This window comes from Moschus berezovskii, chromosome 16 (assembly GCF_049115385.1).
Source record: "Moschus berezovskii isolate FMDL1 chromosome 16, NW_MosBer_1.0, whole genome shotgun sequence".
Lineage (NCBI taxonomy): Eukaryota > Metazoa > Chordata > Mammalia > Artiodactyla > Moschidae > Moschus > Moschus berezovskii.
In genome coordinates this window covers 4384924-4398401 of record NC_142475.1, presented here as the reverse complement: position 1 = coordinate 4398401, position 13478 = coordinate 4384924, and the positions used below count along the sequence as shown (strand labels likewise).

Genomic DNA, 13478 nt, shown 5'->3' with positions numbered 1-13478 from the left:
AGGCAGTAACCTCCATGACACAGGTCCAGGCACTGATATTTTGAATATGACACCAAAAGCAAAAGCAACAAAAGAAAAATAAGCAAATGACTACACCAAACATCAAAGTTTCTGTACAGCAAAGAAAAAAAAACCACCAACAAAATAAAAAGGCAACCTAATAAGTGGGAGAAAATAATTACAAGTCATATCTGATAAGAGGCCAATATGCTAAATACACAAAGAACTCATACAGCGCAATAGTTAAAAAAAAAAGTCTGATTAAAATATGGATTGAGGGTCTGAACAGACATTTTCCCCAAAAAGACATACAGATGGCTGACAGATACATGAAAAGATGCTCAACATCATTAGTCATCAGGGAAAAGTAAATCAAAACCACTGTGGAAAACCACAGTCTGCGAGGAACTGATGCTGCTGCTGCTGCTGCTGCTAAGTCACTTCAGTCGTGTCTGACTCTGTGTGACCCCATAGACGGAAGCCCACTAGGCTCCCCCATCCCTGGGATTCTCCAGGCAAGAACACTGGAGTGGGTTGCCATTTCCTTCTCCAATGTGTGAAAGTGAAAAGTGAAAGTGAAGTCGCTCAGTCGTGTCCGACCCTTAGCGACCCCACGGACTGCAGCCTACCAGGCTCCTCCATCCATGGGATTTTCTAGGCAATAGTACTGGAGTGGCTTGCCATTGCCTTCTCCGGATGCTGATGCTAACTATGCTCATTTCTTATGGTTGTCCCTCATGACAAAGATCTCTTTAGAAGAGGCCTGCTAGTTAAACCTAGTGCTTCCTTGGTGGCTCAGGTGGTAAAGAATCCACCTGCAATGTGGGAGACCTGGGTTTGGTCTCTGGGTTGAGAAGATCCCCTGGAGGAGGGCATGGCAACCCATTCCAATATTCTTGCCTGGAGAATCCCCATGGACAGAGGTGCCTGGTGGGCTCCAGTCCATGGGGTCACAAAGAGAGACTAAGCACAGTTAAACCTAATATTTAACCTTCTTTTGCTTTGTTCTCCATTTCAAATTTTTACACATTTCTGCTCTCTGTGTAATAGGTTAGTATATGTCATCTCCATTAAATTCATATATTATATTTATGTGCTTTGGTTAGTTTCATTTAATGTAAGAACTGCCCTTTTATTTTTACCATTTTTTCTTTACACTATAATTGTGAGGTGTAACATTATTACAGGGAGTTGTTTAATATATATATTTAGAATTTGACAAATATTACTAAAAGCAATGTTTCTGAATCTGCCACTGAAGGAAATACAAAGAATGCTGGCAGGTCTTGAGAAAGAAGAAAGGTGCTGGAAAATCAATGTTCCTGACTTCAGACTATACCACAAAGCTGTTGTCATCAAGACAGTATGGTACCGGCACATAAAACAGAAATATAGACCAATGGAACAAGATAGAACGCCCAGAGATAGACACATGCACCTATGGGCACCTTATCTTTGACAAAGGAGGCAAGAATATACAATGAGAAAAGGCAGTCTCTTCAATAGTTGGTGCTGAGAAAACTGGACAGCTATGTGTAAAAGAATAAATTAGAACACTCCCTAACAAAAAATAAACTCAAAATGGATTAAAGAACTAATTGCAGGAGTAGAAACCATAAAGCTCTTAGAGGAAAACATAGGCAGAACACTCTGACATAAATCACAGCAAGATCTCTATGACCCACCTCATAGAGTAATGGAAATAAAAACAAAAATAAATGGTACCTAAATAAACATCAAAGCTTTTGCACAGCAAAGGAAACCATAAATAATATGAAAAGACAACCCTCAGGATGGGAGAAAATAATTACAAATGAAGCAACTGTTAAAGGATTAATCTCCAAAATATACAGGCAGCTCATGAAGCTTAGTATCAGGAAAAAAAAATACAACTCAATCAAAGAATGGGCAGAAGACCTAAACAGACATTTCTCCAAAGACATACAGATGGCCAATAAACACATGAAAAAATGCTCAACATCACTCATTATTCAGTTCAGTTCAGTTCAATCGCTCAGTCGTGTCCGACTCTCTGCGACCCCATGAATCACAGCACACCAGGCCTCCCTGTCCATCACCAACTCCCGGAGTTCACTCAGACTCATGTCCATCGAGTCAGTGATGCCATCCAGCCATCTCATTCTCTGTCATCCCCTTCTCTTCCTGCCCCCAATCCCTCCCAGCATCAGAGTCTTTTCCAGTGAGTCAACTCTTTGCATGAGGTGGCCAAAGTATTGGAGTTTCAGCTTTAGCATCAGTCCTTCCAATGAACACCCAGGACCGATTTCCTTTAGGATGGACTGGTTGGATCTCCTTGCAGTCCAAGGGACTCTCAAGAGTCTTCTCCAGCACCACAGTTCAAAAGCATCAATTCTTCAGTGCTCAGCTTTCTTCACAGTCCAACTCTCACATCCATACATGACCAATGGAAAAACACATAAAAAAAAAAATCTACAAACAATAGATGCTGGAGAGGGTGTGGAGAAAAGGGAACTCCTTGCACTGTTGGTGGGACTGTAAATTGATACAGCCACTATGGAGAACAGTATAGAGATTCCTTAAAAAATCAGAAATAAAACTACCACGTGACCCAGCAATCCCACTATTGAGCATATACCCTTGGCTATGTTTAGTCACATCCGACTCTTCACGACCCCATGGGCTGTAGCCTGCCAGGGTCCTCTGTCCCTGAGAATTCTCCAGGCAAGAATACTGGTGTGCATTGTCAGGCCCTCCTCCAGGGGATCTCCCCAACTCAGGGATTCAACCCAGGTCTCCCGCATTGCAGGCAGACTCTACACCATCTAAGCCACCAGGAAAGCCCAAGAATACTGGAGTGGGTAGCTTATCCTGTCTCCAGGGGAACTTCCCAACCCAGGAATCGAACCGGAGTCTCCTGCACTGCAGGTGGATTCTTTACCAGCTGAGCTACCTAGGAAGCCCCATATACCCTGAGAAAACCGTAATTCAAAAAAACACATGTACCCTTATGTTCACTGCAGCATTATTCACAGTAGCCAGGACACAGAAGCAACCCAGAAGACTGTTGACGGATAAATGGATAAAGTCATGGTACATATATACAATGGAATATTACTCAGCAATAAAAAGGACTGCATTTGAGTCACTTCTGGTGAGGTGGATGAGCCTAGTGCCTGTTACACAGAGTGAAGTAAGTCAGAAAGAGAAAAATAAATATCAAACATTAATGCATATCTATGAAATCTAGAAAAATGGTACTGAGGATCTTATTTGCAGGTCAGGAATAGAGATGCAACATAAAGAACAGACTTGTGGACGCAGTGGGGGCTGGAGAGGGTGGGAAGAATTGAGGGAGTAGCACTGAAAAATATATATGTGCCATATGTAAAACAGATCGCTCCTGGGAAGTTGTTGCACAACACAGGGAGCTCAACCAGGCTCTCTGTGACACCCTAGGGGGCTGGGGTGGGGGGTTGGGAGGAAGGCTCAAGAGGGAGGGGGCACATGTATACTTACGGCTGATTCACCTGCTTGTATGGCAGAAACCAACACACCATCGTAAGTCAATTATCTTCCATTAAAAAAATAAATAATTATTTTTAAAAGAATGCTTCCATGCCCTGCCATGTCACCTGTTCCATCCCAGACACCACAAGCTATGCTTCTTCCAAGAAGTTCTCCCCCAAAGACTGAAATCTTCCTTTTCAAAAGGTTCATAAAAATCCAAAGGAAAATCAATAAAAATACATGTCTGGATACATCTTGCTGAGATTTCTGAGCTGAGAGAAGAAAATACTAATAAAGAATAAAGAATGATACAAACATCAGTACTTAAGTGGAATACTAGAAGTAGTTAAGATGTTGGAGTCATGTACATAGCATATTAAGGGAAAAAGAAATATAATCAAATAATTCTAGACCAATTCAAAATATTCATATGTGGGGAAAATACTTTTTCAGACATGTAGAGATTTAAAAATTATGTTATCAATTTACCCAAATAAATTCTTTTAGAAACAACCTAAAAGCTAAGAATTAAAGAAGAACGGATATTACCAGTAAATCTTAGAGAATTTTAAGTTAAGTCCTGATGGGTATAATGGTAATAGACACTTCAAGTTGGTAAACAAGCACTAGGTACAGGATGTCTAAGAAAGAAAAGGCAAGCAATGTATGAATACTTAACAGAAGCTGGAAACTAAAACTCTCATGTTTGTGCATACATCTTGAGCTTCCAGGGCAGAGAAGATGGGTGGTGGAGACGGTGCAGTGGTTTGGGAGTGATGAAGTAGAAGCTTTCTAAAATTCATGTCTTTGATGCAAGTTAGAATAGGTATCATTTGATTTTAAGAGAGAAATAGATAAAGTAGTTTTATCCATAAAAGTTTAATATGTTATTACAGTCACTCATGAAAAAGAGAGATGTAGTACAGTATCCAAATCAAGACTGCTGTGAGGGAAGAGACAGAATTAAAAGCAATTTCATTAAGCAAGCACAAGGAAAGGAAGAAAAGAGGAAATGATAAGTTAAATACTTGGAGTTACGATGGACGAAATATAAACGAATCTAATAGGCTAGTGAGTCAACTCTTTGCATGAGGTGGCCAAAGTATTGGAGTTTCAGCTTTAGCATCAGTCCTTCCAATGAACACCCAGGATTGATCTCCTTTAGGATGGACTGGTTGGATCTCCTTGCAATTCAAGGGACTCTCAAGAGTCTTCTCCAGCACCACAGTTCAAAAGCATCAATTCTTTGGCGAGAAGGGGACGACAGAGAATGAGATGGCTGGATGGCATCACCGACTCTGTGGACATGAGTTTGAGTGAACTCCGGGAGTTGGTGATGGACAGGAAGGCCTGGCGGGCTGTGATTCATGAGGTCGCAAAGAGTCAGGCACAACTGAACGACTGAACTGAACTGAACTGAACAGGCTAGTGAGTAAAACATACTTAAAGTAATTAAATTTCCCTGCAAAAAACAAAGACTTTCATATCGCTTTCAAAAACAAGGTCCAGATATATGTTATTTTGGGAAAATAATTTATGCAAAAATAAAGTGATAGTGGTGTTGGTTAAAATGTTCTCTCAAAAGATAAGTCCTAATCCCAGTACCTGTAAATGTTACCTATTTGAAAATATATCTTTGTAGATGTAATCACAGCGAGGTTATTGAGTGAGTCCTAGGCCAACATGACTAACGTCTTCATAACAAAAGGAGACGACACATAAACACAAAGATACAGGGGAAAACCGCGTGTGATGATGGAGGCGGAGACTGGCGCATTTGGTCAGTAAACCCAGGCAGGCCAAGGATTGGAGCATTCCAGAACCTAGGAGAAAGTCATGGAACAGACTGTCCGTGGAACTTGCACAGACAGAGCAGAGCTCTGGGACACCTTGATCTCAGACGGTCAAGCTCCAAATGTTTGTTGTTGAACCATTCAGTTTGTCATAATGTATCACATGCGCCCTGGGGAACTAATGACAAAGAAAGGTGGAAAATAAACGGTAATGCAATGGAAATGCAAACCGAATTGAAGAAAGAAAGAAACAAAAGTGAAGTCGCTCAGTCGTGTCCGACTCTTTGCGCCCTCATGGACTGTAGCCTACCAGGCTCCTCCATCCATGGGATTTTCCAGGCAAGAGTACTGGAGTGGGTTGCCCTTTCCTTCTCCAGGGGATTTTCCTGACCCAGGGATCGAACCCGGGTCTCCCACATTGTAGGCAAATGCTTTACCATCTAAGCCACCAGGAAAGTCTTAATACAAACCAAAAGAGAATCTTGTCAGTAAAGGACCAAGCAATGTATCAAACAAAGCAAAATTCTAGGGTACAGATAGAAAATGAAATATTACATAAATGTGAAAGTTACAATTCTCCAAGAAGTTTTAGAGAAACAGGACTAAAAAGGGCACAAACACATGATCCTATACTCTAGAAACAGATGCTCTAGAATCAGGCTGTAGTTTCAGGCTCTGTTATTAAACAGCTCTGTGACTTTGGGGATATATTAACTTTTCTATGCCCCATTTTCTACACCTATAAAATGGGAATGATAATAATACTTCAGTTATTGGCAGTTATGAGAAACAAATAAATTAATATATTTAAATTAATTCATATATGAAAATGTATGTATTAATCTGTGTTTAAAACAATAGCTACCATAGTACAAACATCAAAAAAATGTTAGCTATTATTTAACTATCCAAGCAACATGGAATATAAAATAAAACTTCAAGGAAAGAAGAACTTTATAAGGTCACTAATTGGTAGAGAATTTTAAATAATCACTTTCAGAATTTCACTTATCAATTTGCCACAAAAGAACAAAGTCTACCAACAAGATAAAAGACACACATAGAATTACACCAAAGGCAGAAAATAGATCCTATTTCCCACTCACAGAATCTCATTATTATGAAACCAAGAGAAATTCCAAGGTACCCAAAAAAGACTTTATAATTCACATTCTCTCTCCATGACCCAAGAGGATTAGAAATAAAAAATAAAAGGCCAGAAACAACTTAACCATTTGAAGATCAAGGTATTTACATCAAAATAACCCCTGGAAACTATCACTGTTCTCTGCATCACTGAGGTTTATGCAATCGAGTGGCTGAGTTGTACAAAGCTGCACTTGCCCAAGAATGGCCAGAAACCACTGGTTCTAAACCAGGGTGGTGTCAATGTATGGCAAAACCAACCAATATAATATTGTAAAGTAATTAGCCTCCAAAAAAATAAAATTTAAAAAAATTGCATTGCCATAAAAAAATAAAAAACAAAATAAACCAGGGTGGTTACATCTCCTTAAGGAAAATTCAGAAATGCTTAAGCACACATACAGTTGTTAAAAAGACTGAAAAGTGCTGCTGGCCTTGAAGGTTTGAAAGTCAGGGACACTGAATGTTCTGCAAAGCTAGGAATATTCTTTCACAATGTAGAACAGACATGGCCAAAACATCAATAATACTCCCATTGATAAACAGTGTTCTAAAAGTGACTCCAGGGCAAAGCATCCACAGATGCTCAAGATATTTCTATTTGAAATTAACTATATTACTATGGTAAGAAAAAAAAGTCTTCTATAAACACAGCAGACAATTCAATGCTCAATTTTCCACAGCAAGAACCAAATTCAAGAACTTTCTTTGTTTTTGAAAATAGACAGCATATAAGATTGTTTGGAGATTGTTGCAGAAACTCATTTTCTTTTATTACTAAGACTCAAAAAGGGAATTCACATTTTTTTTAATCCATAGAAGAATTAGACAAATGGATGAGTCAGTACATGGGGAAATAAATGTAAATCTATGTAACTTGCTATTCAGTTTAGATTAGCTAATTTAAATTCTGAGTGCACCAAACTTAATTAACAGAAGCATCAGCTGAGGGTAACTATTTTTCACACTTCTTCGTATAAAAGCAAAGTATTTCAACAGTGTTCTTTCTTAGTATTCCTGATGGTACTAAGGTAGAAGGCAATGTTCTAGAGTAGACAGCATACATAGGGACGAGAATGAAGGAACTTGGGTTTAGCGTTGGCTCTACCATCTACTAACTATGTAACATTCTCTGTGGTTCAGTTCAGTTCAGTTCAGTCCCTCAGTTGTGTCCGACCCTTTGCAACCCCATGGACTGCAGCACGCCAGGCCTCCCTGTCCATCACCAACTCCCGGAGTCTACCCAAACCCATGTCCATTGAGTCGGTGATGCCATCCAGCCATCTCATTCTCTGTCACCCCCTTTTCCTCCTGCCCCCAATCTTTCCCAGCATCAGGGTTTTATCCAACGAGTCAGTTCCTTGCTTGATGATTTAGCTTCTCTGTGTTTACCCATCAGTAAAATTAGGATAAAGGATTTGCTTTACTTGTCTTGAAGGACAGATGCAAAGTAACTAGAAACTCCCTACAGGGACCTAACAGGTTGCACTGGAACTTGCCTTGGTTCTACCTTATTTCCCACCACATTTCCTCTTCACTCTGCGGCCCTGGTTTCCTTGTTCCAGGGCAAGGTCTCTGCACTGACCCTTCTCTCTGCCCAGATGCTCTGCCACCAACAGCTTCCCGCGCACGCTCCTTCCCCTGCTTCCATGGGGTCTCTGCTCAGACAGCACCTTGTCAGAGCGGCGGTCACACGCCACGCCGTGAAACACAGCTGTCCTCTTTCTCTCTCGCTTCGTTCTACTTTATTCTTTGACACAGTGACCATCTACCGTGTTCAAACCTCAGATTTTACCTTGCTTGCTACTGTCTGTCTCTTCTTGAGATTTTAACCTCAAGAAATGCAAGAAAAACTGCCATCTCTACCTTAGGAGTAATATTCTAATAACAAATTGTATTTTTCTGCTTCTGTCCATATAAAAACTTAACAATGTATTTAGTTGGGAGGTTTGTAGCTCTACTTTTTATTAATTCATGTGAGATTATATCAATATTATTTTTTTATGACAGTGCATATGTTTTCAGACACCATTCTCCTGATATAGAATAGTATGGAAAGTTACCCTTTCAGCCTTTCTACTATTTCGCTCTTAGTTATCCCAGGGCTCAGATATTCAAAACATGCACTGATTTTACATACTGCTTCTCTGAAAAGATACTCTGACTCTTTTTGGAAGTGGAATTTGTTTCTTCACCAAAAGCAGCGTTATATTTCAGGACTTGGATGTGTCACAAGCTAGGTGGGTCAGAGCTATTCTTGGCTCTGATAAAACACCTTCCTGATCGCTCCCGGGTTTGTGTTAATCATGTCCGTGTCAGTCTCCACCACGTTACTCCAATGTAATGTAGTAGAAAGCAGAGACCATTTCTTATCCATTTGATATTTCGCTCATACATTGTGCATAGCAACCCTGCCTTAATTCTTGATTAATTTCCTGAATACAGACATTCATGCAATGGTGCACACCCCCACCCTTCTTTACGGGGAAGCGAAGATTACTTACATTTCGAGCCGGATGAAGAAGACCCGCTGACAGCAGACCTCGATCCTCCTTTCATGGAGAAAACTCCTTTTCCCCTGCGGGTGGTCGTCACTGCCGCTCGGGGCCGCTTCAGCGGGATGACCGCGCGGGGCGGCGGCGGCACGCGGCCGTGGTAATCGAACAACCTGCGCGAAACAAACGCGGCTGAGCTGGCTGACACCCGCGCGTTCTACCAAATGTCTGAGACGATGAAGGGAACGGCCTTGCAAAAAATGTCAATACATTGTTTAATACTGTAATCAGGAAGATTCATTTTCGCTTAAGGAATAGGATGCTAATATGGTCTATGCTTTCTGAACATTAAAATCTGACTCTTCATATGAACTCATTTTTATTAAGGCATGAAAGGACTTTGCAATATGTTGGAGTTATGCTGACCTTCATTCCCAAGTATATTTCTTTGCTTGATTTAACAGATTTATCCTTCCTAGGAACAGAAATCTTCCTTTTCCACATCAGATACTTAGTAAGACATTAGTTTGAAAGGAGGAAAAGATCGTGCAGAATCAGGGACAGAGCAAAGAAAATTAGTGTATAATCAGAAAACAGCTCAGAACGGGGAAAAAAATAGAAGTGTGACTAGTTTAAAGAGGGCAGCTGTGAGAGAAAATTCAACATGGTTCCTTCCCTCTCACTAAGGACTTTCTTAAGTAATGAAAAGTCTTTCTGACTACAGAAGAAAGGGAGCTGAACTTGGATGAAAGGCTGGTAGCATGAGGACAAAACTTTCTTGACTAAAGAACTAATAGAAAATGTTTATCAGGGTGATATTTTATTTTTCTGACCATTTGGTAGATGTGGAAATTGAGACTAGAGAGATTTGTAGCTAGCTATTAAAAATTTCTCTAACAAAGAATACCAATAAAACTCTGAAGCTTCTGCTTAAAAGGGAAAAATGATATTCACTATAACCAATGTATTTGCATTAGACAATGAAAGGGATAAAGTATAAGAGTATTTACATATTTATATAAATATGTAATTAATATATTCAAAGTCTCATATTCTACTGCATACACACAACAAATCTTTGTGTGACTAAGCACATTTGAGCAGCATCAAAGGACCAGAGGGGAAATTTTATATATATATATATATATATATATATATATATATACTCATTTATTTTTAAAACTATTTCCCAGTGAGCCAGAGGTATTATTACATTGTCTACTATAAATAAAATAGCATTATTGACTTAGAATGATGGTTATTATATACTTTATTATGACACTATTATATGGATTCTCATAATTGGTTTAAAACAGTCAATAGAAAATCTAATGTGAAAGACAGAAATGAGAAAATGAGAACAGCTTTAAATTTTAAAATATTTAAAACCTTCTATAACTGGTTATTTCATAAAATTACATCTCATTTGTATATACAGATGGAAATGTGATAATCTCTTTTTGGAAAATAGTATATGAAAGATAATGATTAAGATAGGCTGGTTCCCAAGTATTCATTCAGAAACGTTGAATACTATGACACTAGGGGGAAGAAAAGTTGGATATACACAAACCACATTTGAAGCAGACCTTGGTACTAAGAATGTCTTTTATATTAGAGCACTAAAGGATCCAAAAATAATGATTTGGGAACATGCTAGGAAATACTAAGAGATGTCTGGAAAGAAAAAGAAATGAGAGGAGACAGAGTTCAAGAGAGGGGTCATCCTCTGTGCATAAGCAAAGTCTATTAGAGCCGAAAAGCTGCCAGCAAAGAACAGGTCACGGAGGTCCACACATTATAGTTGACTTCAAAGGGGAGAGGCCGATGAGGCCGAAAGTCACTGTGGATCATATTCATACCACTAGGGGCTTGAAAATCAGAAGGGTCAACTAAGCCTGCCCCTCATTTCAATCACAAAACAGGACTTACATTATTTATTTATATGTTGAATTCACAGAGCAACCTAAGTCAGTGAACCAAAATACGAAAGGTGCTTTTCATGAGCTACCACCCCCAAAGGTACTGAACGAACAGAAATGTGACAATTGACCCATCTCTTCCAGGGTGGCAGTTGCTGCTTGAGATGAAAGGGAAGCTCTTTTGGAGGAATCATTTCCCCAGGACATCAAAATGCCATTTGGCAGGCTCATGAAATAAACTAATCTACACACTGAGTTAAGAAAATCTGTAAAGCACAACTGAAATATAAAATGGTGTTAAGAGTGCTATACTGGATATCAGGCCAAGTGAAGGCACCATACTCACTACTACTTTAATGACAGTGCAATTCAATAATATTTTATACAGAACTGCACTGTTCATCAATATTCCTGTTGTTTCCCCCCAGACAAGGATTACAAAACTTCCAGTGTTGGCCAGGTATGATCTCATGCTGAAAAACAGAGCTGCATTTGTTCACTATATTTGTGACATATTTTTAGCATGGGAAGTACACTTAATAAAGCAGTATGTGTTGTGTTCTTTGTTGTTAAGTTCCTGTAGAGAGAGGTCCTTGTTTTCTGAATACTTGGATGCGTTACTTAAAGAAAGATGACTCCTTTCCTGTTACAGAATCAGGTAAGGTTTTGTCAATTCATTCTGTCTCTCTGTTGGGAAGATTTGCTGCATTAGAACTTGATTCTGATAAAAGTGATATTGTAAGACACAAACAAAGCTAAAAGGGCATTTCATATGAGAGCATGATTTTAAATTTTAATGGAGCTGGATGTTTGTTACTTTTCACTAGGCAAAGTTGAGCTTACCAGAAACCAAAAGAAGAAAGACTGGGAGTTGTTTTCAAGCATGAAAACATATTAATAACAAGATAAGAATGGGAAACAACGCTGTTCTCTAGGACTGCAAGACGTAGGAGTTCTTCTAAATACAGAAGGAAGTAGGTGAAAGGCAGCCTATGATGGAGACACAAGCATTGGCTTTCTCATCAGAATCCTGTCTACAGCAAATCAGAGAAAATAGTCCAAGAGAAATGTCCATCAGATAGAATTCAATGGAATTCAAATCTCCAAGGTCACTTGAAAACTTAAATTCTTTCCTTCTTCTTGGTTTTTGTTCTTCCACTCTCAGAATTGTATTCCCTTTCCTTTCCTTTAACGTCCCTTCATTTCCCCTAATACTATTAGAATACTGTTTTTCCCATTATGTTTACAGGACAAACAATGATTTTTAATGAAGTTAAACACATAATTCTCCTTTCTCTAAGGCCTATTTTAAAACAAAAACTTTAAAAGACCTACTCTCAAGCAATAAATAAAGTAAATGTCAGATTGATTGAGGAAGTTTGTCTATTTTATTTAATAAACATTTCTACTTTTCATGTGACCATTTCCTGTTTGGAATTTTGTTTGCTTTAATAATATCTGAGATGTGTAATTTCATTATCAAACAAAAGCTGAAAAGTGGTAAGCAATTTTAATATTGATTTATTTGATAAAAAATAGACACAGCTTGTGTCTAGAAAGAATAAGGATATTATTTTTAACAGTTGGTTTTTGGACAAAGACAATTTAATGACATATTGATGTATAAAATGAATATAATTTTGAATTCTTGTTTTTACTAAAAGCCTCTTATTAAACTTCAACAATAAAAAAGAAACATTTTAATGCATTTTCAGAAAATATATATGGAAAAAATAACCTCCTATCTCTTACCCTAAAACAATTACTGTCATTTTCTAATCTTTTTTCTATAAGAATTCATATTTTTTTTACATAACTGAAAACACAATGTATGTACAGTAATGCATCCTGGCTAATTCTCTTTGGTTTATATTAAAAACATTTCCCACGTTTGCTAAATGGTCTTCCTAATGTTTATTTTTAACTCTGTTGGTAAAAAATCCGCATGCAATGCAGGAGACCCCAGTTCAAAATCCCCTGGAGAAGGGATAGGCTACCCACTCCAGTATTCTTGGGCTTCCTTTGTAGCTCAGCTGTTAAAGAATCTACCTGCAATTCAGGAGACCTGGGTTCGATCCCTGGGTTGGGAAGATCCCCTGGAGCAGAGAAATGCTATCCACTTCAGTATTCTGGCCTGGAGAATCCCATGGACTGTATAGCCCATGGGGTTGCAAAGAGTTGGACATGACTGAGTGAACTTCACTCATGCACAACATTTAAGTTCTGTGGTGCATTTTCATAAGTAGATATACCACAGTCTGGTAAATCATTACTTGATTGCTGGACTTTTAATTTGATGCCCATTTTTCACTGTCATTGGAGGGAGTGATGTTGAAGCTGAAACTCCAATACTTTGGCCACCTGATGCGGAGAGCTGACTCATTTGAAAAGACTCTGATGCTGGGAAAGATTGAGGGCAGGAGGAGAAGGGAACAACAGAGGATGAGATGGTTGGATGGCATCACTGACTCAACAGACATGGGTTTGGGTGGACTCTGGGACTTGGTTATGGACAGGGAGGCCTGGCGTGCTGCAGTTCACAGGGTTGCAAAGAGTCAGACATGACTGAGTGAACTGAACTGAACTGAACTTTCACTGTCTACCAATGCGATTTTAAAATTCATGAAAAAAAT

The 13478-nt window shown here is 38.9% G+C and overlaps 1 protein-coding gene across 1 annotated transcript in view; it reads right to left on the bottom strand.

The window, feature by feature from the left end:
- Window positions 1–13478, bottom strand: part of RALYL (RALY RNA binding protein like) — a 412556-nt gene that overhangs the window by 37662 nt on the left and 361416 nt on the right. Inside the window, exon 5 of the mRNA XM_088844683.1 lies at window positions 8933–9096. Coding sequence (XP_088700809.1) covers window positions 8933–9096 — 164 coding nt within the window. The remainder of the gene's footprint in view (window positions 1–8932; window positions 9097–13478) is intronic.